Consider the following 22982-nt stretch of genomic DNA (forward strand, 5'->3'; position numbering starts at 1 on the left):
ACTTTATGCAATAAAATGTACCTTAGATCTGTAAGCAGATATTTCATAAACAAGGTAATTTAATCCCCCTGCTACCAAATGTTTTTTGCCAAAGACTAGGGGCCTCAATAAATAAGAGATTCAGTACAATAGAATAACCTTACGAGAATCCCTCCTCGCATCCACAGAAGAAGAAAAAACATGTAAATCCACAGCACAAAGTCAAGCAGTTCAGTGTAATTAAAATAACATCCGTCAGGGATATGGAAATATCCCATGTCCCTGTGTCTAAATCTCTGGGTAATTGTGAGCACTTGTATAACCAAATGAGCTCAGAGTCACTCTGGGAGTTTGAGAAAGTCAGAACACGGTTGCCACAGAGCCCGAGTACAAGTCACGCTGGAGGATCAGTACACTTTTCGTGGCAACACTTCATTAAAGACAGAAGGGCTGGTGTGCGGGCAACACACTGTGCACCAAACCGAGCTATTTTTACACTAACAGACACAGAAGGGAAGCCGAGGCAATGTTTAATTTATGATGCTCGTCATGAAAAGGACTTGAGCTACACACTCTGGGTAAAGAGGAGAGTGGAAGGTGTCGAGAGAGTAGCCAGGATTTTTTCATAAGCCCCTTTTACACTGCCTGCTCGAGGCGGGAATATCGTGGCGTTATGCCACCTCGCTGTTCTCTATGAAAGGTACGATCATGGAAAGGGAGGACAGAGTTGTCTAACCTTTGAGCCGGCAACAGAGGTGGTAACGGCGCCAAAACAAGGTCTGTGTTAAAGGTCAGCTGACAGGATGGGATCATGAGCATGATGAGTGTGACGTTTTGATGGCATGTTATGCACCCCAAGCCCGTTCTCATTTCAAAGCAGTCAAATACTGCTACTTTGTAAGTGATTTGGCATCAGACAACGATGCCAAAAACCAAAAAGTTATGAAAATACCTATAATACCCTTAAAAAGCCAAAAGGGCCGTACAGAACCTTTTGTGGGGTTATGATTCGCTGCCTGTCTGCTGCACGGCACCTGTCGCGGCAGTATAATACGCCACTGGACAGCATCAGGATGAAAAGCATCATAAACAACATAATATAAGGAGCACAAAGATCCCTATAACGCAGGTGGGAGGGATGGTGGTTGAGTCTAATTGATTGATTCCCATATGAAAGTAGAGCCAAACTATGATGTTTTTTTCTAATCCTAACCACATGCTTTTGTTGACTAATCCTAACCATATGCTTCTGTTGACTTGTAGCTTCCTGGAACGTCAACAGTAAACGCAGGAGGATACATAGCACATAATATGTAGACGTGGAAGTCCACTGACAAAGCACCAATATGTGATGACTTTGTAGACATGCCACCCACCACGAGATTTAAAAAGCAGCTAATAGTAGTTAGCAGTTAACTCAAAGAAGAACAGCAGGTGTAAAAGTCCACAAATCAGAAAAACTGTGAGGTATGGGTAAGATCAGCCATCATATATCAGGGAGGGTAAATGATTGTTACTGCAATGTTATACCTTTATTACTGTTTAGAAAGGGCTGCCAGCAAGTGCTGCATGTTACACTAGAAGCCAACGGTGTTGTGAGAAACTTCACGCCTTTTTTGCTTCCGATCTGCCTGCATGCTGTCTAAAATCACACAATAGAGTGGCATGATACCGCTGTAATTAGGTTTTGTGTGAAATTGCAAAGGCAACATAGAGGAGGGACTTTGCAGCGTGTTTTCTGTGAAAAACATGCTATAGACAATTCAAATTAAGATCCATCACTATACATCTCTTTCCAGAGAGAGCGGGATCGTTTTTTGTGCATCACGTTTGTGAGATTCGTAGCAGAGTAACTGACCGCAACATGGCTTATTTTGCATTAAGTGTGCAGCTCTGTTTTCTTTTTGGATTTTACCATATTTGAAGGCAATATCAGTTTGTAACTTCCTTTTTTAAAAGAGTCGAGGCGTCTGGATCTATATGAAAAATGCACGATTGTCAGAGATACACCACATTTAACATCTGCCACAGTACTTCCAAACTTCACATTTTCCACTTTTCAGCCATCAGAAGGCAAAAAAATATGTGGCAGCTAGTTTTAGACAACCTACTTTTTATTTTGATGCTGAAATATCGAAGTGAGTGGATGCTCCAGCAGCTGCTACTCTAAGATAAATGCAAGATGGATGCATGTTGGGAGGTGTCAGTGAAAGCCATCACTGTACTATACTGCATGCTAATGAACTTGGGAGTTAGAAGCCCTGCAGAGAGCCTAATGTTCTCTTCCAGATGCTCCTACACAGGGACAGATCACCTCCGCTCCTCATTTACTTTCCTCCAGTTCGACATTCATACTCCCCAATTGTCTGAAAGATTTATGTGTGAAAATGCCAAGACTCTCGGCTCAGAAGTTTTTACCCTCCCTCTTACTTCCCTTCTTATTCCTCTCCGCAGGGGCTTCATATGCAAGGTTACCAACACCACCGCAGGCCCAGCAGGATCTCTTGGTACTCACCATGCCAGCACCACAGGGGAGCAGAGTGGCTTGCTGAGTTCCACACTTTAGTACAGGCATCCCAGCGAACGCTGCGGGCTTGCCCCAGGAATGCCTCCTGACCACAGCCTCAGTCACTGGCACTGACAGGGAGCAGAGAGAGGGAGAGCGAGAAAGGAAACACAGTTATCAGGTCGGAAGAGATGAAGGTGTCACTCACAGCCACTTTAACTAACTGAAAGACTAATAATGCATTCACTGTCTTCTTACTTTGGTGGGTTCATGAGCTTTAAATCATAATGTGGAAACATAGATTGCTAAAAACAGCACATTTTTACTAATACATTTTAAAACATTTTCTATAACTTTTCCATATGTTTACCCCAATTTCCATGACTTTAAGATCATATAGATGTCAATGCAATTTGATGTGTGTTTGGATTATAGTTTTATCAAGTTTGTATGCATTTATTTCTTGTTATTGTTACAGCAGTCACAGGGGGGTATTTTACTGTAAAACCACTTCATTTACTTTTGATACTTTAATTACTTACTTTAATTCTTACTTTTACTAAAGTAGGATTTTGAATGCACATATTGTTTAACCCTTAAAAACCTGGAGCAACTTCACTTTTCTTGTGCTGCTTTCAGATGCCTTTCACAAGTATTTAAACCTTCAAATTCAAAAATATGAGAAAAAGGCAATTAGTAACATGGTTATTAAATGTTCCAGAAATTGCACATTGAAAAGTTAGGGAAAAACAATATTTATCATTTTAAAAGTATATTGCAGAATCATTTGAAAAGATTAAGCACTTATTTGAAGGTCTTTTCTTTGTTTTGTTTTTTTTTTTGTTTTGTTTTGGGTTTTTTTATTACTAATTTCCAGACAAAGTGACAGGCTTGGTAAGGTTACTTCAACATAGACAGTGTTTTTTATTATATTATTCATTTATTAATGTATTTTGCTGTCTCTAAGAATGAAAAGAGCACTATTGTTAAATTTCAGATAGAACAGCAAATATCAATAAAAATCTATGTTTATTCCATTTTTTGTCACTCTTTTTCAGTATTGGTTTCTTTTTTACGATAGTACTTATTTTTTAAAGTTTCAACTTTCTGTCACTTAAGTTGAAAGACGGTTTGCACATCAAAATGGCGAAAAAAAAACATTTTTTTTCCTGTGATTGTTTTATTGCCAATGTTTCCTTAAACAATGTCAAATTATATTTTTGCTGCCAAAACTTCATATACAACCCAAAAACATATTACATGTGATCAAAAAATTGACATGCAATATGGGAATTGATAATGAGTTTACATCCATCAACTGAACATATACTATCGTCCGCTGTGATGAAATTTTCACCAACCCTTGTTGTTTCAATTTGAGGGGGCATTCAGATGAATTTTCCTAATCTGGAACTATTTTTCTGATTATTTCGACACCACATGAATGCAGGGTTTTTCTTGCCTGCCAAAGAATACTTCTACAGCATCATGGATGAAAATGACCCCAGAGGCTCAAGATGCATTTAAGTTGTGTTGCATTTATCACACCCCTGGATAAGTTAGAAGAGTTGAAACCTCCTAATGAGCGCTATCACCACAGCGCCCTCAGGCTCTGTGTTATGAGGGCTTGTTTTCCGTGACTCCCAGTCATATTACCTGAGTCTTAATGCTGCTGCAGCAGGGAGGTAGACAAGACACGGACAGGCTTTTTAGCTGCGTGAGTGAGCATGCGGGTGCTGGAGGGGATACAGGCCTGTGCACATATTGTATCTAGAGTGTGTGTGTGTGTGTGTGTGTGTGCGTGCCTGTAATCAAGTGGACTCATCAAGATCAAATGAGACAGAGAGGGAGACATTGTCCCGTTAAGATCCTTAGTTTAATCCTTTCTGATGAGCCCGAATCATTCAAAGTATCAATCATCATCATACAACTAAATTCAATGACAGTGCTTACAGTCTATCTGAACACATACACACACAGAAGAGAAAGATAATACCCGTATATTTTAAGTAAACTCTTTTGATGACACAGAACTGGGCCGGGCATGCTTAAACCCCAGCACACTCAGCAGTGGCTCTGCGCCACTTTGTCTGCACTAATCCTCTATGATCAACTCATACGTGGAGAAAGGGACGAGGCCTTTCGGCGGCCTCATTCAGACAGACACAGAGTAAGTAGGTAAGTACAGAACAGGACCGGGACAGCGGGGAAGTCCCATGAGCTCACTGTCTAGCCCGATAGTGCTGCAGCTACGCCCACCTGCTCCAACTACCGGCTCCAGGGAGTGTCTCCCAGGAGCTTTATGCAGGTTCAGCTCATGTGTGTGTCCTAAAATACCAAATAAGCCTTCAACATTTTGGCCATGTTGAATTCCTAAAAAAATCTGCAAAATACCAAATACCACGTTTTTTTTAAATCTTAGAAAATCTACAAAAATTATCTGCTGTTGTGGACTCATAACATACATACACCAGTGTAATAAAAGACTCTACATCTACAAAACATCAAACTTCAGATCCCATTCAAACCTTGTCTAACCTTCACACGAGTGATGATTGCATTTAAGGGTCATAGAGACACTTCGATGAGTAAAACCTTCCCACAAATCGCCCACATTCAGCTCTTACATTCTTTGCAAATACTCTGACCTGAATCATTTCCTCTGAAAAGAACAAGACAAAGCAATTTTGTTTGGAAAGATAAAAACTGCAGCTCAGGACCAAACTGGGCTCCCAGAGTCACGCTACTTCAGGTTGCATCTGACCTCATGAGCAGTACAGAAAAGAACTGTAAAAAAATTACTCTTTCCTCAGACGAAATGAAAAAGGCTCTGTAAAGAAAATGCAACAGGTCCTGTTTCTGCTAGAAAAGCCAGTTTTATGAGATGCTTCATGGATCAACAGCTGAACCAAATTCATTTTAATAAGTGAACTGATTTTATTATCGCAGAGGCAAAAATACTAAATTCTTTCCACATTTTGAATCCCCGAGTTTCAAAAAGACTTGGAAAAATGAGGTACATAAAATGGAAATTAAGTTAGTCATTGATATGGATTCTTTTAGCACTTTTGGCAGTAAAAAGACCTGCTGATACAAATGAAATCTCCTTAGGCCAATTAAAAGGGAACGCCAACTTCCCAGATTTTTCACCGAAGTCGAAATTAATTCAATTGTTATATTAGTTCATTAGTTAGCTCATATTAGTTCATATGAATTAGTAAATATAAAAAACATGATCTGCTGTTGTGATAATATACATACATCATTGTAATAAAAGTTTCATAATGAATCATCTTTAAAAGTTTTAAACCCATAAAGGAAATATCAAAACACAAAAAAATAAACAAAAAAAGACAGCAATTACTACACAAAATGTATCATGTACTACTTTCCACCAGAGTTGGCCCGACTCATAAGCAAACAAAGCTGCTGCTTGAAATGTCCCACAAACAAAGCTAGGAGGCCCTATGCTCATTACACAAGTTGCCCAGGCTTCATAAATTATTACACTAAAACATTGTACAACTTCAATGAATGGCTGATATGGATCTATCACACAGAAATAAAAAGCACCATGAGAATGAAATACAGAAAATTTGATGTCAGTAAATAACAATAATATAACATCATGTGTGTTTAAACTAAAATGTACAACACTCACGCTAGTTCAGTGCCATGTTAGGTGGTGGGACAGGGGGGCCCCTAAACCAAATCTGCCTAGAGGTCCTCCAAAAGTCCCACGCCAGCCCTGTTTTCCACTATTCTAGTTCCGGTTCACATTATTTTTGAATTTCTGTAACTTGTGATATGCAGAAGTAGAAATGTTTAAATCATCACCTTTCTCTGTGTAAAGCTGAGGAAGCGTGCAGCACATTCATCAGCATGTGATGTGAAATACATGTATGCACATTACTGCATAGCGACCATCATGTGAGTAGTAAACCGCAGTGGGGAGGTCTGGTTACAGCTTTAGTGGTTTTACTGGTACACACACATATGAAGCTAGACCGCCCTCTAGTGGTCGAGCTGTTTCTATTTAACAACACTAAACACACTAAACTTAAATCTGAATAAAATGGATAGGAATAGTTCGGGGTTTTGTAACTGTTCTTTTACTCGTTGTCTTCAGTTTAGGATCCATTATTAAGTTTTGGTCCTGTTCGCATAATTTAGGTGCTATAAACAGGAAGTATTGACATGTCTTTGAGTCCTTAGTTATCTGTGTGCTACAAACAATTTGTTTACACCGACATTTCTTTACATTTTGGCAAATTGGAAGCATGACAACTATGCCGAATTAACGATTAGCAGTTCCCGTTTGCATTGCACCCATGTGTGTACACAAAACTATCACTGCAACACTTTGATACTGTACAAAACTTAAAAACATGATGATTCTCAGGCAGGTTCTGCAGTTATTTGTAGCGTCATTTTCTTTAACGTTTGTTGGCAACAGTGATATCCTCGGAAAGTGTTAGTCACGCTGAATTAAAAAACTTGTGTATGTGTGTTAAGTTTTGTTCGAGTTATGACACCGTGAAGGTACCTTAATTTCATCTTTGAGTTGTATCACATCCACTGCTGCTGCTTCCTCTGCTGACCGCGTTTATTTAAGGCGCCACATTCAACTTCCTGTTGTTCAAACAAACCAATGGGAGCGTCGAAATGAGTTCCTTCTTCAGGTGACGTCTCCCTCCGCGGCTCGGGTTAGGGCTTAGGTTAGGTTATAGTAGGGAATAGCACAGACAACTGGATGGGATTAGAGACAAGGTCCATGACATTAGGTCCATGTTAAAAGGACAGTTTACCCCCAAATCAAAACCACATATTTTTTCCTCTTTATCTGTGGCACAATTTATCAGTCTGGATTGCTTTTTTGGGAGCTGCCAAGTTTTAGAGACATCAGCCATGGAGATGTCTGCCCTGTCTCCAGTTTATCATGAAACTAGATGGCACTCGGCTTGTCCAAAGCACAAAATAAAGAAAAAATAAAATACAACTGAAAAACTCAACAGCAACATTTTTTTCCAGAAATCATGACCCAGTTACTCAAGATGATGTAGGAACTATTTTCTTTCTGCCAAACTCATCTCAGGACGAGACTGAGGCTGATGCTCATGACAGTGCAAGCTGTAAACAATGGTGATGTCCTCAGCTGAGCTGTATCATTAGCTAGCTCATAGTGAACTAACAGTAGGACTAGATGAGTGCTTCCATCTGCCTGTTGATATGGTTGTACATATGCTTGTGGCTGAAATGTCGTTCATGAGAAAGAAAATAGTTCCTACATGAAACTGCTGTCTTTGGATTATCTTGACATATAGCCTTTTTTTGCACTTTGAGCACCACAAGCCGAGTGCCATTTAGTTCCATTATATTCAAGAGAAGACATATCGCCACAGGTGATATCTCCAACACAAAGCAACTCATACAAAAATAATCCAGATTAATACATAGCACTATAGATAAGAGGGAAAATATGCACTTTTTAAATTTTTTGGGGGGTGGCTGTCTCTTTAAGGGGAACCACATACCAACAGGGAAACAGACTTTGACCTAACAACAGCGTGCACCTGTCCCTTTTACCGCACCCCCCTGCAGGCTCACCTTCCAGTTTGAAAACCTCTGCAGTAGAATGATAATCAGGATATAAACTACAGGTTTAGAAACCTAAACATATTCTGTAGCACCAGCTGCAGTTTTTGGAAAACTATGAACGAGCACAGCCCCACTCTACCTAATAAACCAATTTGTTATAAAGTTGCAGCCCCTTTGCTGTAATAGATCATTGTTGCATAGTGATTATACGGCTAAGGAATCAATTTCCTTCAGTCTTTGTAATTTCTTCACACTGAGAATGCAGATGTACAGACTGATATGTTATTCACAGCAGCTGATCTATGATGCCTCGGAGGGTAAGAGTGAAAGTGACAGGAACTGTCACTGGGTCCTTTTCAGTCAGGTCTGCTGGCAGCGGGACAAGAGACAGAGCAGGTGGAGAGGAGAGATAGCTCACATACCAACATGCCACAGAGCAGCACAAAGCAGCCTGTGTTGGGTTGACAGCTCGTAACTGCTTCTCCTTCTTTCGGCTTTACAGTGAAAGAGGATTTTCGCTATAAGCTAAACGTATAATAACCCAACACACCGATGATAATTGACTTACTATTTCCATTTGGTGTCTTAGAATTACAATGTCTTATTCATCTTTATAGCAAAATATGCACATGTGCTCTATCTTTAAAATATTCAAAACAATATTCAAATCCTTTTTCACTTGGCTCTTGTTAAAAGCGTCCGCTGACGTATCAGGTATTTACTTCCTTAGGAAAAATGTTTTGAAAAATATACACATAAACATATGAAAAAATTCTGTTTATAGACCATGCAAATTGTGATGATGTATTAAAACGCATGCTGAGAAGAAATGAAGGGTGTGACAACAAAAACTGATGCAGTCATTCAGAAATGACACACCTATGTGTAAATGTAATTCTACAATAAAAGATAAGATTGATGATTATCAGTTTGGAAACACTCCAGCAGCAAAATACTTGTAATATTTGGGTGTGCCAGGCCTCCAACATAGTCTAGAAAGTCCAAAAAATGGAAAAATGAGCTGATCCAAACACTTATCATTTTCTGTACAAACTCTGTAGTGCAGCAACCTGGTGGAAATACCGATTCAGAGAAATAGCTTTCAAATTGAGCTTAATTTTCACAGCCGTAGGTGACCTTAACACCAAATTACAGAAAAGAGCAAATCTATTTGTCTCTGAAAGCCTGCAGCAGTGGTAAAACGTCTTTCAGACGAACCGTCTGCTCGTAAATGTGCAGTAATGAGAGGCAAAGGTGTTGCATAAAGGCTAAACCAGGAGGTGAAAAAACAGGTTGCGCCGGTTCTATTGCCATCCAATCAGATAAAAGGTGCTGAAGCAGAGCCACGAAAATGGTGCCTCAATTTGTGATTTGACATGACACATAAGGGCTGAGGCTTCACATGCCACCAGAGGAAAACAAATGACGTAATCCAAATGCATTTACAGGAAATTTGTGACTTGTTGGCAACACAGGAAGAGTGCATTATAAACATATATATATATATATATATGTATGTAATACTGCTTGTAATTAAACTTGTTGAATCAGCTTGTACACTGTTGTGTAAAAGCTCATAAGTTTGACAAATGCGTCACATGCAAACAGCATGTTTCAGATTCCTATCACCTAGTGGCCACTAGCTACGTGCTTTAAATAACAGTGAGGTATGTTATAGCTATGCAAAACACACTTTTTTTTATTCATTTAATCAACACCCGTAAATTATGATGCACAACCCTTTACTGCAATGAGCAAATGGGTTCAATACAGCTCGTGTTGAAAAAAAACTTCATCCACAAAATAACCATTTTTAATTCAGTTAGTCATACCATATCACCTTGTATTCATTAAGGAAATATGACAGAAAGATTTTTGACTCTTTGGGTCAGACAGATTTTTAAATTTTGGGTTGAAATGAAAAAAATGACACTATTTAAAATGTCTAACAAAGTTAAAATTTCATTTTGTTTTGACCTTAACTATGATGTTTCGTTGGGTTTTGTTCTCCATATCTTCTGACTAAATGTCGTTATTCTATGTCACGATGTCACCGGCAACGGACATTCAGAGGACGTTGTTTGATTTTGGTTACATAACAACACAACTTAAATTCAACCAAATATCAGTGTCTAACAATGATGTTGGTCAGCAGGGGAGTGAGAGGCTGTCTGCTGATAGTTTCTCAGTCAGATCCACAGCTCACTCCTCCACAGCTTCAACATTTTACCCAAATAAGGCAATTTCCTGCTCCAAAAAAAAAAAACAGGATGGTGATGAATGAATTGCCGAATTAGCGGCTTCAGAACTGAAGTCCACAAATGGGTGACGTCTTGTTAGCTATGTCCATTATTTTTATGGTCTATGGTTGGACAGCAGCAAAACTACATCAAAACATCTGTTTATAAACTCTTACAGAACTCATACAGCATAATAATATTTTTCACTAAAACATAACTATTTAAAATGGAGCTGAAAGTGAAGCTCTGTCTATATGCTCTTTAAAGCCAGACTCCAGTACTAAGATTTTTCAGTGAAAATGCTTTGCTTTGGGAAGTACTGAGCAATCATCTGGATAAATGAGACTTGGATATTAGCGCACAAGCTGTGTGAGTCTGAAAACAGATGTTTTGATAGTTCTGCTGTTGTTAAACGTGGTTGCCATTCTATCAGTATATTAATATGTTCACTATTTCCTGCAAGAAAACCTTTTTTTTCATGAATTTGAGGTAACGTGGCACGACTAAAGTATTCTTGTGGGTAAAGTATTCTTTTAAGTGCACAAAACTCTAAATATAAGCCAGTGTGTGCTAAAAAAGAAGTTCCTGTGGTCAACAAAGCTAAAAGAAATCTTGATTTTAGGAAGTGAAAGTGAACAACAGTGAAAGTATCTAAAAGCAGAACTTGGAGGGGAAGCAGCTTCACACGTGTCACTGAGACTAACATGGAAGCAACCACTGAGAGACAAAAAGGTTCATATGTTAAAGCACAGAAAACATAATTAAATGACAAAATAACTCATAGTTGCCTCTTAAAAGTAACAGTTTTTTTAATTTACAAAAACCACAGCTACAGTGAGTCAGTGAATATCCAAAACGTTCCAGTTTGATGAGAAGTAAAACTGTACATTTGGCTGTACAATCTGAGTAACAAGAACATGCAAGTGTGAGCATGACAGTCAGGGTATTAAAGTCATGTGAGGCAGTGTCAGGCTTAACATCCTATAAATGAAAACGCATAAATATATGTGGTTAAGCTGCTTCCCGAAAGTTTTGTAATGCCTTCAAAAACTGTGCATCAACCTCTGGTTTGTTTCTTTAAATGTAAAATGTGAAGAGAGTCTGTGGCTGTCAAGATTAGTCTCTGAGCAGCCCCAGCTTCTTCAGTGCCTCGCGGCGGTCTTCCTCGTTTTCTGAACGGGGGCAGATCAGCACACTGATGCCTTGCGATCGAGGCAGCTTCTGAGAGTCTCCGGAGTGCTGAGGGCCGGACAGGGACCTGTGCACATCCGACTCTTTGCTGGTGGCACGGCGGATCTGCAAACCCTCTCCATGAGCGCTTGAAAACTCTTTCCTACTCCCCAGAGACGCTGGTCGTGCTCGAGTGTTACGTAGCTGGCTGGGGCTCCGCTCACCGTTGACGCCCTGGCTGCCCTCACTGAAGTCTTGACTCGCCATGTAGCTGCTCAGACCTAGACCAGAGCGCTCCAGGGTGGCTGATTTGACACCTATGACCTTGGGTGGGGTTAGGTGATTGACCGCGGCAGGAGGGATAAGAGGTGGCGTGTTTATCTGCGCGTTAACAGCAGCCTCTGAAGCATCTTTAACGGCAGACAGTTCGCTCTCTGACAGCGGAGATTCGACGGGGTCGCTGAAAGCAGGAGGTGCTGGGAGAAACTCGATAGGCAGGACTGCTGGAGCTGGGGAGGTATCTGGTGGTGGCACAGGTGCAGGAGCCTGGAGAGGGACGGGGGCAGGAGACGGGCTGCTGACACGGGTGTAAGATGGTGTCGAGGGAGTTGAAGGTGGTGTATGTGAGGCCGCTGGGCTGACTGGAGAAGGAGGAGCTGCCCATGACCTTCTCGTTTTGGGAGAAAGTTTAGGGCTGAAGGCAGGTCCTGGATCTGCATCAGCGGGCAGAAGACCAAGCTTTATAAGGGCCTCAATGCGGACCCTCTGCGGATCCAACAAAACCCGGTCGCTACTAGCGGACACTGGATGTGAGGAGTTGCCATCAGCCACTGCTGCCTTGTGTGACTTCAGAATAATGTTGGCAGGAAGCTTCTTGGGCTTTGGGGCGACGGCAGGTGGACTTCTGGGCTCAGTGGGTTCAGGTGGAGGACCTGTGGGAGGACCAGAGCTGGCAGCTGGTAGACTCAGATCTGGGGGCTTGTTTGGAGGTTCCTGGATCACAGGGAAGCTCTTTGAAGAGGCTCTCTGGCGCAGCAGCTCCAAGTCAATAGGTCCTCCTGGTTTGTTTACGGATGATCCGGCAGATGTAAGAAGGTCTTTTACTCTCTGCGACTGTGGAGGAGGAGCGGGCTCATCCCTGAAGTCTGACGGAGGAGGGATCACACCCACATCCATGTCAGAGGTCGCAGTGGACTGATCGGTGCAAAGACTGGCACTTGGGACAATCTTGAGATTACCATCTTCATCCTTGGTTACACACAGCTCAGTGGCTGTTGGGTGGATTTTGCCATCAGATTCAGTGACTGGAGGTTCAGGTTGAGTCACAAAGTTTTCTGATGTTTCGAAATATTTCATGTTGGCTGCAGGACCAGGAGAGAACTGTGGTTCTAAGTTGTGATTTGGAGCGAGATGCTCAGCTTTGTCTCCGACGGTTAACACTCTGGATCCAGACTCTGATTTCTGGTCATCAGACTTGAAACTGGAAATGTCTGAGAAAGAAAAACACAATTACTGCACTTTTTTGTTTTTCACTCATTGGTGTTATTTTGGTGTAAAATGTGCACGTATACATGTAACCGACTGAATATTTCATGACATGATCATACCATTTACTCTGAGCCGACCCATTTTGTCCGTATGAAACCCAGCATCTGGTTCATCGTTGGATAAACCGCTGTCCTCCTGCACCTCCAGCGCTTCAATTGTTTCCTCCAGATACATGAGACACGCCCTCTCTTCTGCTGATAAGTGCTCCATGCTGTCTTCACTCTGTGCACAATATAAGAGATATGAGAAAACAAACTCATTTAAGCTCTGAACGGTTTCTCAACTCTTTAGCAATCTCTGTCCTCATTTTAACCCTTAACACAGAGCAGGAACTGTAGGTCAGAGTTGTTTAGTGTTAAAACAGTTGCAAAGGAATGACTAATTACACCCCCCGTCCTGTCCGCGGCTCTTTCCTTCTGTATTGGCCTGTCAGAGGAGTTTATTTCAGGTGACTGCAGGTGCATGAAAACAGCAGGAGATCTCACCTGTGGTCAGAAAACTCTCCCTGAAACTCTGCCTGAACAAACACGAGACTATATTACCTTTAAAAGATTCACTTCCTCTTATTTCCTATCATTTGGCCTTTTCATGTTTACTGTAAATATCCATGCAGGCGTCATGCAGCCTGATGCACAAACGTCAAATGTTTTTTTCCCCATTTCAACAAAGCACTGAAGCGCTGTCAAAGGAACACTTATCCACAAACTGATCATTTGAAAATCAAATACTCATCCCATGTTGTGTCAAATTCATAAAGAAATCTGTTGTTCTCGCATGTGGTGAAGGAGGAATAAAAAAACAGAGAGGATTATTTATAAATTAAAGTAAAGGGAGCCACATTTAACAGCAGCAGAACTATTTCAAAACATCCAATGCGTTCTTGTCCCAGGTCATCAAATACAGACACTCATGCCCCTCTGGTTTAACAGCGAGGGCACCTTTTTGCATCTCTTTGAGACTTGCACTTAAAGATGTGTGTGTAACACACAGCTGTCTCCTGGATGAAACTCGTGTCTAACGCGTGGTTTAAGTGGCCAAATGGTCTCCGTTAGATTTAGGCAACAAAAAACACTTCTTAGGTTTTGAAAAAACACCATATTTGGGGTAAAATATGTCACGTGTCTTACACGTAATGTGAGTGATGATGAAGTATTTCACGGATGGACAAAAGTTATGCAATGTTCAATAACAACAGCACTGACTTTACGTAAAATTAGTGCTGACTTATTTTTCCACACAGGACACAAACAGCAGCCTCCTGGCTGAAAGTCTGTGTTTGTTTGACTCATCCACCGCAACTCCTGCCTGCCTTAGACAAACTTTCTTGCTCTTCATATTATTGCTGTTGCTCTGAGAGTCAAATATTACCACATATGGGTTTACATTGGAATTTTTTTAAAGCCTTGTACATCTCATAGAGTCATCATCGGTATCGCGGGGTGTGAAAGCATCTGTATTTGATGACCTGGAAAACGAGAACAAGCTAAAACATCAGTTTACAAACTCTCTTGCAACCCCATGCGCCCCACTCGTCCCTGCTTGAGACTGTTTATGCAAAAGTGTTTTAAATAGTAAAGTTTTAATGCAACTGCATGTGTTCAGTAGGCACTGAGCATATGACTTGGATTATACTGCTGCTGCTGCTGCTGCTTTGCTGTTATTAAACATGGACCCCATTTACTTCAATTCATTAAGAATTTTTTCTGTTTTTGGATTGTTCGTATACTCTGGAGGCATGCAAAAAAAACGTTTTCATCATGAAATCAACACAACACAGAGTAAGTTATCGGTATACAGATGTTCAGTTTGAGGGTGAAGAATTCCTTTAAGAGTAATGTTTAAATAGGTCAGAGAAAACTAGTGTACCAGCGAAGTGTGTTGATATCTTGTTTTCAAGGTACAAGAAAATTATACGAGGAACAGATAGGCAACAGGGTCAGTGGGACAGCAGACTGAGACGAGATCTACAGTAGCACTCACATAGCCAGAGTTCATGCTGATTACACTGTCGCAGCTCCCGGCACTGTCCAAATTGCTCAAAGATTCCATGGCAACCCCGCCTGGCCACGTGTCACTCTTCGGCATTGCACAAGGAAGAGGACGAGGGCAGGACCTGGGCCTCACGGTCCTCTTTTGATTGTGTAAATTTCACTAGAAATCAGTCTGAGGAGGAATCTGAAAAGTCAAGAAGAAAATGTATGAATGGGATAAAAGGACCAAACTGGAATCAGATCAAATTTGTGTGGCGAAAACATCTCCTTGAGACAATTTTTGAAATAGAAAGACTCCAACCTCCGACAGCTGGTAAACATTACATTAAGGCTTATATAAGCCTTAATAGTTCAGAAAATTGGTTTGTAAAACATTGCAGCAACAACTATTAATGTCAAATCTTTCCATTAGTGTGATGAATGAATGTCATAAATTACAGCTGATAGCTAAATGATCCTCATAATGTAAAAGCTCTCCTATTTAACATGTCAAATGTGCTGTTGCTGCCACTGTGATATATTAAACATAACCAGTTATGCTAATGCAGGTCATTATATATATTAATGGATGAGTAAACACTTTATTTACACATTACACTAAGCAGAGTAATATTAAGTCCATGCATTATTGGGGTTTTGTTGTGTCAAAAAAAAGGTTCACAACTTGTCAAGTCTGAAAACAATATCAAGTGGCATTGAAACTGGTTTTACACTCTGTTATCATTCATGTTCATACTGGCCAGCAAAAGACACTTTACTAATTTGTTTTTAATTTATGTGATGGGAATGTATTGCAAAAATCCATCTGATGATTATATGAGTTGCAGAAATCTTTGTGTTTCTTTTTTGAGCTGCAGCAGAGGGATAGTAACAAACATAGTACTATAAAGGCTTTAACTTTAGAGGAATAATTAAACTCATTATTGTGATTTAAAAAGTGTGCCATGAATCAAGTAATTTCCTTTCAATTCCTAAATCAGCTAATTTCAATGTTGCTCATTCCCTGCAAGTCGACACAGAACTCCGCAGATCCACTTTGTTTGCACGGCTATGACAGCATCCAGTTAAGTTGCAGGAGACAACCATGAAAAACTAACATAACATGACTGAGCGTGACCTGGAAAAAATTATCCCAAAGATTATTTTACTCATGAACAAATACTATGAATTGCAATATGTAAAACATCATAAATTACAGGCAGAGAAGCAACAACTTCCAGCAAACTTACTTTAACAAATAAATACAAATTTAAAACTAGATATACCACCGTGCGGCTGTATGGCGTCAAGCTGTACGCAGTTTACATCCATGTCTGTGAAAACATTTATGCAAAATTTAAGGAAACTACCTCAAGGCCATCTTAAGATATTGCATTCACAAAAATTAGGCTGCTGCACGGTCACAGTGACCTTGACCTTTGAACACCAAATTCCCATTAGCTCATGTTCAAGGTGTTCTTGCTATATCGCGTTCACACAGACCAACAACCCAAAATCGGCTATGAAAAGCATGGAGGCATGAAAAAAAACAGATTAAAAAAAGATTTTTACATAATAATATATTATTAATATGGCACTGCATTCGGTGAAGAGCGCATTATTTCGCTCTCAAAACTCAAAGTTTAGACCTTTACTCGGGAATTGTTGCTTGCATAGCAACCACTTGGTGGCACACACGGTTATGGTGTACGAATAACCTTAAGTCATGTAGCGATGCTGAAAGTGGTTTACTGATCCGTATTCCAGTCACTATGAGTCAGCAATCAAGCGAGAAATGCTCATCTTTGTCTGCAAATACGCATGAAAGACTCCACGTCATGTAAAATCTGTGTAATGGCAGCTAATATGCCGTGTTGTGTTGCAACCCTGTGCTGCTTACAAGTGTTTCTGTCTGTTATTCTGTGTATATTACTACTGACAGGTCAGGCATGAGGAAAGCACACCAGCCAAAAACTAGAGGGCTTAGAGCCCGCCCGCTCCTCATCTGCCGAAGAGATACAAGGAGGCAAATTTTCAAAATCCTCACTAACAGACAGCTGATTTAGAAACAAACAGGCCTGTGAAGGAATTCAAAAGGCCACTTGGAGAGAAATTATGACCTCTTTACTTTCCTTTTAAAGTGCTCAAAGTGCATTAGTGAGCGCCAGAGGCAAATACCACCAACAATGAGTTATGATTGAGACATGAAAGGATTATATTTGATCAACTCGGGTTAAGAGTCTGAAGTGGATTTTTGCTAAATAGGTCACAAGCAATGCAATATACTGAACCGGGAGACAAAAGCTTTACAACCTGTTATATGACTTATTCATCACGTAGCCGCAGCTGCACAATCAGGTTCAGGTGTGTTCGTGGAAGCAGAGCAAAGCTGGCTTCATTGTTCTTTTATCTTTGGGAACATTTGATTAAACATATAGGAGCAAAGGATTTAAGGGTTCCCGTTACGAGCCAGTGTCATTGTTTTTCTGAGAATCAGCCTCCAACATGACGCAAGGTCTCAGCGCCACGACGGCCGTGACTTATCGTCATAATTACTGGGGCATGAGGTTCCTCTGGGGACAAGACACAGACACTCATTCACTGCAAACAATATGTCCCCTCTGCCAGAAGACAGTTTAAATTTCAATCACGTGTGATAAAAGTTTGTGTCTTGAAAAATGGGAGAAGCTTCTGAGATGTTTGGAAAGCAGCTCGAACAAGGTGAGGGATCCGTCAGTGACAGAGAAATCATGTCCTCTGTGGTTTTTTTCTGGCACTTTTGGGGTTTTAGTGAGCTGCAGGAAGAAACTAGATTCTATTATTTTTAGACTCAATATATTTACTTATGACTTACATCTTAAAAGGAAAAAATTGTTTAGGATCCACGACCTTGATTTTACTTTTTCAATATGATGATAAAAATATGTAATTTATAACACAATGGTTGTAAAAAGGTGGGGATTTTAACTGTACGTTTATTTAAATACTGCACTCAAGCACAAATTTAAGGTACTTTACTTGAGTACTTCCATTTTATGCAACTTTAAATTTCTACTCCACTAAATTTGTCGACAGCATGAAGTGTTAATGTGTTGGGAAAATTCTCCCACTTCTTAAGCAAAATAGATTTATTTTTTTAAAAACCTTCTTGGATCAGCTGGAAAATGCATCGTCACAAAGCTAAAAAAAGGGCTGTTTGTCTGACACCATGAAAGGTAGACTTATAAATGTGTAGTTTTCACATGATGTTACCAACATCTGATGATCTTATAGAATATGATGCACCGCTGTAGATTAAACTACTCAACAGGATGTAACAAGTCTTCAAGCTGCTTAAAAAACTAACATGAGATTTTTTCCCCCCTTGATGTATCCCAATTTGGAAACTAGGGGTCTACAGATTATCAGCCTTGCCGATTATTGGGGCCAATTATTTGTATCTCCATTTAATTTTAATGACGGACGATTAAATTAACTAATGAAAAAGTGTGTGTATTACACTCAACCAACAGCAGGGAAGGCAGTGTGCAGGTAAAGTATCAGCATGGGAGGAACTTTTGCTTTGTTAAACCTCGGCGAGATATTTATATTAATTCATTGTTTTCTTTTTCCCAAAAAAAGTTGCAGGGAACCTGCTGTAAACAGTTAAAAGTTTCGTGTTGGAGTTTCCAAATTCTAAATTTTGACAGAAATATTGTCATTTTTACTGGAAATGCAATTCGCCTCCAAAGATCAGTTTTCGGTCCCATTAAGTACTAATAATCAGTATATTGGTATCCGCTCTAAAAAAAGAAAACAATATCGGTCGACCCTATTGGAAACGGCTAACCTCCTGCAGCGTCAAAGTCAGCAGTGACATTTCTGTCCTGTTGACATGAAGACACAGCAAGGACAGCTGGAGAAAAACCTGATCACCAACATCAACAGTCACTCAAGTTTTCCAGCAACAAAAGCTGGTTGACAAAACACCCGCTGGCCTCCGAGTGAAAGCTTTAATAAGTGCTAATTACTGTCCCTCCCATCAGCACATTCACATCAGCAGAGCGAGAAACAAGTGTCCGAGCTCTGAGCAGCCAACACCTTCCTCTCTCTCTGCGATCGAGACAACAAACCTGTAGGGCGGCAGCAGCAGAGCTCGCTACACCCACAGCTGAGTCAGGATTTAATAGTGACAGGAATGTCACTTTGCTTGCTTTTAAAAGACAACTCTTAAATTCAGCCCTCTGATGCGCCTGGGCGTTCCACTTGAATTACAACTCATGAGATAAAACACTTTCAACGATAAAAAAGGGACGATCAGCTGCACGTCTTTAAAGTGTTTACCGTGAGAACAGCTGCGCAGTTTGTGAGCCAGATTTTACAATCCAAGGAATCATCATTCACAGTCCACGACGACACGTTATGAAGTGTGATTGCAAAAAAAAGAAAGAATCGGGGTCCAAAAATGTGAAGTATGTGTTCAAGGGCAGCCAGAGAGCTTAATGATTAACAGTAAACAAAAGTTCATGTTGTGCAACTCCCAACCTGCTGGAGCGAACAGAAATATTTCATTAATGTTTAGCTTGGCACCTTGTCCCATGAAAATCAGGATTATTGACATTTAGGTGCAAATATTTGTACTTTCCCTGACTCAACCAGGACTCACTAACACACAAAATATTCAGTGATTAAACACTAATGATAAATGGGTCATTTTTGAGAGGAAATGTGCGCCTCCAAAGAGCATGGAAGTGATTAACCCTTTGACACCAGGCAAACTGGCTTTATTTCTTTCAATAACATGAAATTAAGGCAATGAGCAAGGAATTACTAAAATTACTAAAAAACAAATTAAAAAAAGAAAAGATAAAAACCAAAACAAACAAGGAAAGTACCAGAAAAAAAGTGCTTTAATAATAATGATTCTAAAACTTAAATTTTTAAATTTGTTGTCATAATTATTACATATTTTTTTCTGGGCATTTTTTCCCCAGCTTCTTTTAGTTTTAAATAATTTTCTAAAACTGAAAAATCTTTGCTGGACAGTTTTTGTTACATGGCTAATGGCCTTCATTCTTATGTTTCAGAAGAAGAAATCAAGCCAAATTGATCGGGATTTAAAGGTTTAACCCTTTAAAAACCAACAAAAAAAAGCCATTAGCAATGTGGCAAGACATTTTACATAAAGTTCAAGAAATTAGCGCATTTAAAAAAAAATATTTCTAAAAAGCTAGGGAAAAATTTTATAGGAAGAAATATAAAACAAATAATTACATATTTAACATTATGATACAGAATTATTACATTTGTTTAAGAACTCTTGAACTAAATTCTCTGATTGTTTGTTTTTAACTTTATTTTGAAATTATTAGGATGGAAGTTAAGGGTGAACTATATGCTGTTGTTGTTATTATTATCATCATCATTATTATTATACTAATCTTCAGGTAATTTTATTATACTTTTAGTAATTTCTTCCAAAACTTTTGGGTAATGTCTTCTTCTGTTGCTCATTACCTTCTTCCCGTGTTTTTGGAAGAATTCATACCAATGTGCTCAGGTTTCACAGGATTAATAATGATGATAAAATGTTGGAATATTTCTGTTGCTATTTCACCCTCAACTTCCCTCCACCCAAACTGTCAGCGGACAGAGGAAGACACTCGGCTGTCTGTGCAAAGTGGGTTTGTCACACGCATAAAACCTGCTCAGCTACAGGAAACAATAAAATCAAAATCTGTAGATGAATAACTTTGTACTCAAATGGCTCACACACAAACACACAGACACAGACACACACACACACACACACACCAGTCTAAACAAGGATGATGACATTTCAGAGAAGCACAAATGTCAGAGCCATTAAACAAAACTCCGCACAAACAAACATCGCATTGACTTTAAACAGAGTAAATCCCTGATAACTCACCGGAGATGACAGAGAAGTGAAGTTAAAGCGTCCAGCTGTGCGCGTAAAGAGCTGCTTGCAGATGTCAGTCCATGGTGCACCTCAGTCTCCACCGAGCCTGACAGCTGCACTGTTCCTGGAAGTAAAAGTACACGGAGAGAAGAACAGGTGGGAAGTAATTGCAGCCAGGTGCGCCAATTAGCTTCCGGGCTGGTTTGGTGAGACTGGCCAATCAGTGAGCGTCTCGTGAAAGAAGAGCCAATGAAATAACAGCAGCCACATAAACGCAACACAGATATAAAAATTTATATTACAAAAAAACATCTATAAAAAAAAAATATTTTTTATACTCCACAGATAAAGTAGAGAAGTCACACAATATGACGGTCACATTAAGGAGTTATATGGTACATATAATGTGTGTAAATATAATAAGACATGCTTTTACATATATTTGCATTATTAAAATTAAGTATTTATGTAGCCTCCTGTTAGTGTTAGAATGATGTTAAAGAGACAGTTCACCCCAAAATCAAAAATACATATTTTTTCCTCTTACCTGTAGTGCTATTTATCCATCTAGATTGTTTTGGTATGAGTTGCAGAGTGTTGGAGGTATCAGCTGTAGAAACGTCTGCCTTCTCCTCACTGTAATGAAACTAAATGGCACTCGGCTTGTGGTGCTTGTGGAGCACCAAAAATACATTTCAAAACTGAACAGCTGTGTCTTTCTCCAGAAATCATGACAAGGTTACTCAAGATGATCCACAGACCTTGTTGTGAGCAGTTTCATGTCACCGGATTACCAAAAGAAAACATGCATCTACTGCTAGCGCATCCAGCAGCACTGAGCTAGCTCAAGTCACAGTTCAGCTGATGAGGACGATATTAATGTTTAAATTTTGCTCTGTCAGAAGCACGAGCCTCATATGAGTAAATGCACACTTCCTTCCTTCTGCACAATGATACAGTTTGCAGGTGCAGTTTGGTAGAAAGAAAATAGTTCCTACATGCTCACAACAAGGTCTGTGGATTATCTTGAGTGACTGTAATGATTTGTGGATTTCTCCATGAGTACTGGGACATGAATGTGTGCGTCAAATTTTACAGCAATACGTTTGATAGGCTATGTATCGAGACACTTTAATAAAAACCCAAAAATATCAACTTCATGGTGCTAGCTAGACTCTAGCTCCAGGCGTGAAAGTCATGGGATCACCAAAGTCTGTGAGTTCATCATTTTGAAAGCATGAATATCTGTACAACATGTTGTTACAACCCATCACCTTTATATGCTGAAATATTTAACAGAAAAACGGAACATTTGTGGTGCAGAAAAAATCAGAGGGTCACAAAAGTCATTACAATGAATCCTTTTTGGGACCTTGAATATCTGTAGCAAAGGTCATGGTAACCCGTCCAATAGCTGTTGAAATATTTTAGTCTGAACCTCATGGCTTGTTTTACCAGTTATTCTGAGTTTTTACAGTCTGGATGCTGTGAAGAGTTTGTCAGTTTGTTCGTGTTGGAGTTTGTGAACAAAGCGCGCTTGTCTGCAGATATCAGCCTCACAATCAGCAACAAGCTGATCTGTTTTCCAGGAACAGCAGCATACATCAATGACGTCTGCTGCATATCTATGGAAATGAGCAGTGTAAAATCATACACCTGCGCCAGAAATCATCTCATCTCTTGTTCTGTTGAAGTTTTATCGTGTTGGCCAATGACGCAATAGTGCAGAAGTACATATTTTCCAGTCACATCATTCTACCAAAGATACGAAACAGCTTTATTGTAAAGAGGTGGGCTGAAGATAATGTCACATGACATGTTTGGCCACATTCGGCTATACAGACGGGTTAGAAGTTCAATCTAAAACACTAAAACAATCTTACTTTTACAAGTGTGATTTATAATTTGTAGCCTAAAGCAATTATTGGAAAAGTCTTCACAGTATATACAGTATATGTCTAAGAATCAGCACATTTGTGCAGGCAACTGCTGATTGGAGCTATTTGTTAAAAATAAATAAATATTTAAGCATTTATTTACGCATTCTCATGCAGCAATCTGAAAAAATG

At 39.7% G+C, this 22982-nt stretch overlaps 1 protein-coding gene across 3 annotated transcripts; it reads right to left on the bottom strand.

The window, feature by feature from the left end:
• Positions 1-11107: 11107 nt before the first annotated feature.
• On the bottom strand, positions 11108-21019 carry LOC121947587 (specifically androgen-regulated gene protein). 3 transcript variants are annotated; one of them, XM_042492696.1, is made up of 4 exons: positions 20923-21019; positions 15022-15216; positions 13101-13263; positions 11108-12983 (listed from the first exon to the last, which is right to left on the bottom strand). In XM_042492696.1, exons 2-4 carry the CDS (start codon positions 15124-15126, stop codon positions 11440-11442), a joined length of 1812 nt encoding a protein of 603 aa, XP_042348630.1. In that variant the 5' UTR covers positions 15127-15216; positions 20923-21019; the 3' UTR covers positions 11108-11439. The 3 variants fall into 3 exon arrangements, with proteins under 3 accessions (XP_042348630.1, XP_042348631.1, XP_042348632.1); XM_042492697.1 differs by lacking the exon at positions 20923-21019 and adding an exon at positions 19335-19354; XM_042492698.1 differs by lacking the exon at positions 15022-15216.
• Positions 21020-22982: the final 1963 nt, after the last annotated feature.

This window comes from Plectropomus leopardus, chromosome 8 (assembly GCF_008729295.1).
Source record: "Plectropomus leopardus isolate mb chromosome 8, YSFRI_Pleo_2.0, whole genome shotgun sequence".
Lineage (NCBI taxonomy): Eukaryota > Metazoa > Chordata > Actinopteri > Perciformes > Serranidae > Plectropomus > Plectropomus leopardus.

Excerpts from the sequence above, each read along its gene's own strand:
- LOC121947587 (XM_042492696.1), bottom strand. The coding sequence starts at position 15,126 with ATGCCGAAGAGTGACACGTGGCCAGGCGGGGTTGCCATGGAATCTTTG. Across the intron at positions 13,264-15,021 it reads TCAGCATGAACTCTGGCTAT|AGTGAAGACAGCATGGAGCA; the intron begins GTGAGTGCTACT and ends TATTGTGCACAG. Across the intron at positions 12,984-13,100 it reads GGGTCGGCTCAGAGTAAATG|ACATTTCCAGTTTCAAGTCT; the intron begins GTATGATCATGT and ends TTTCTTTCTCAG.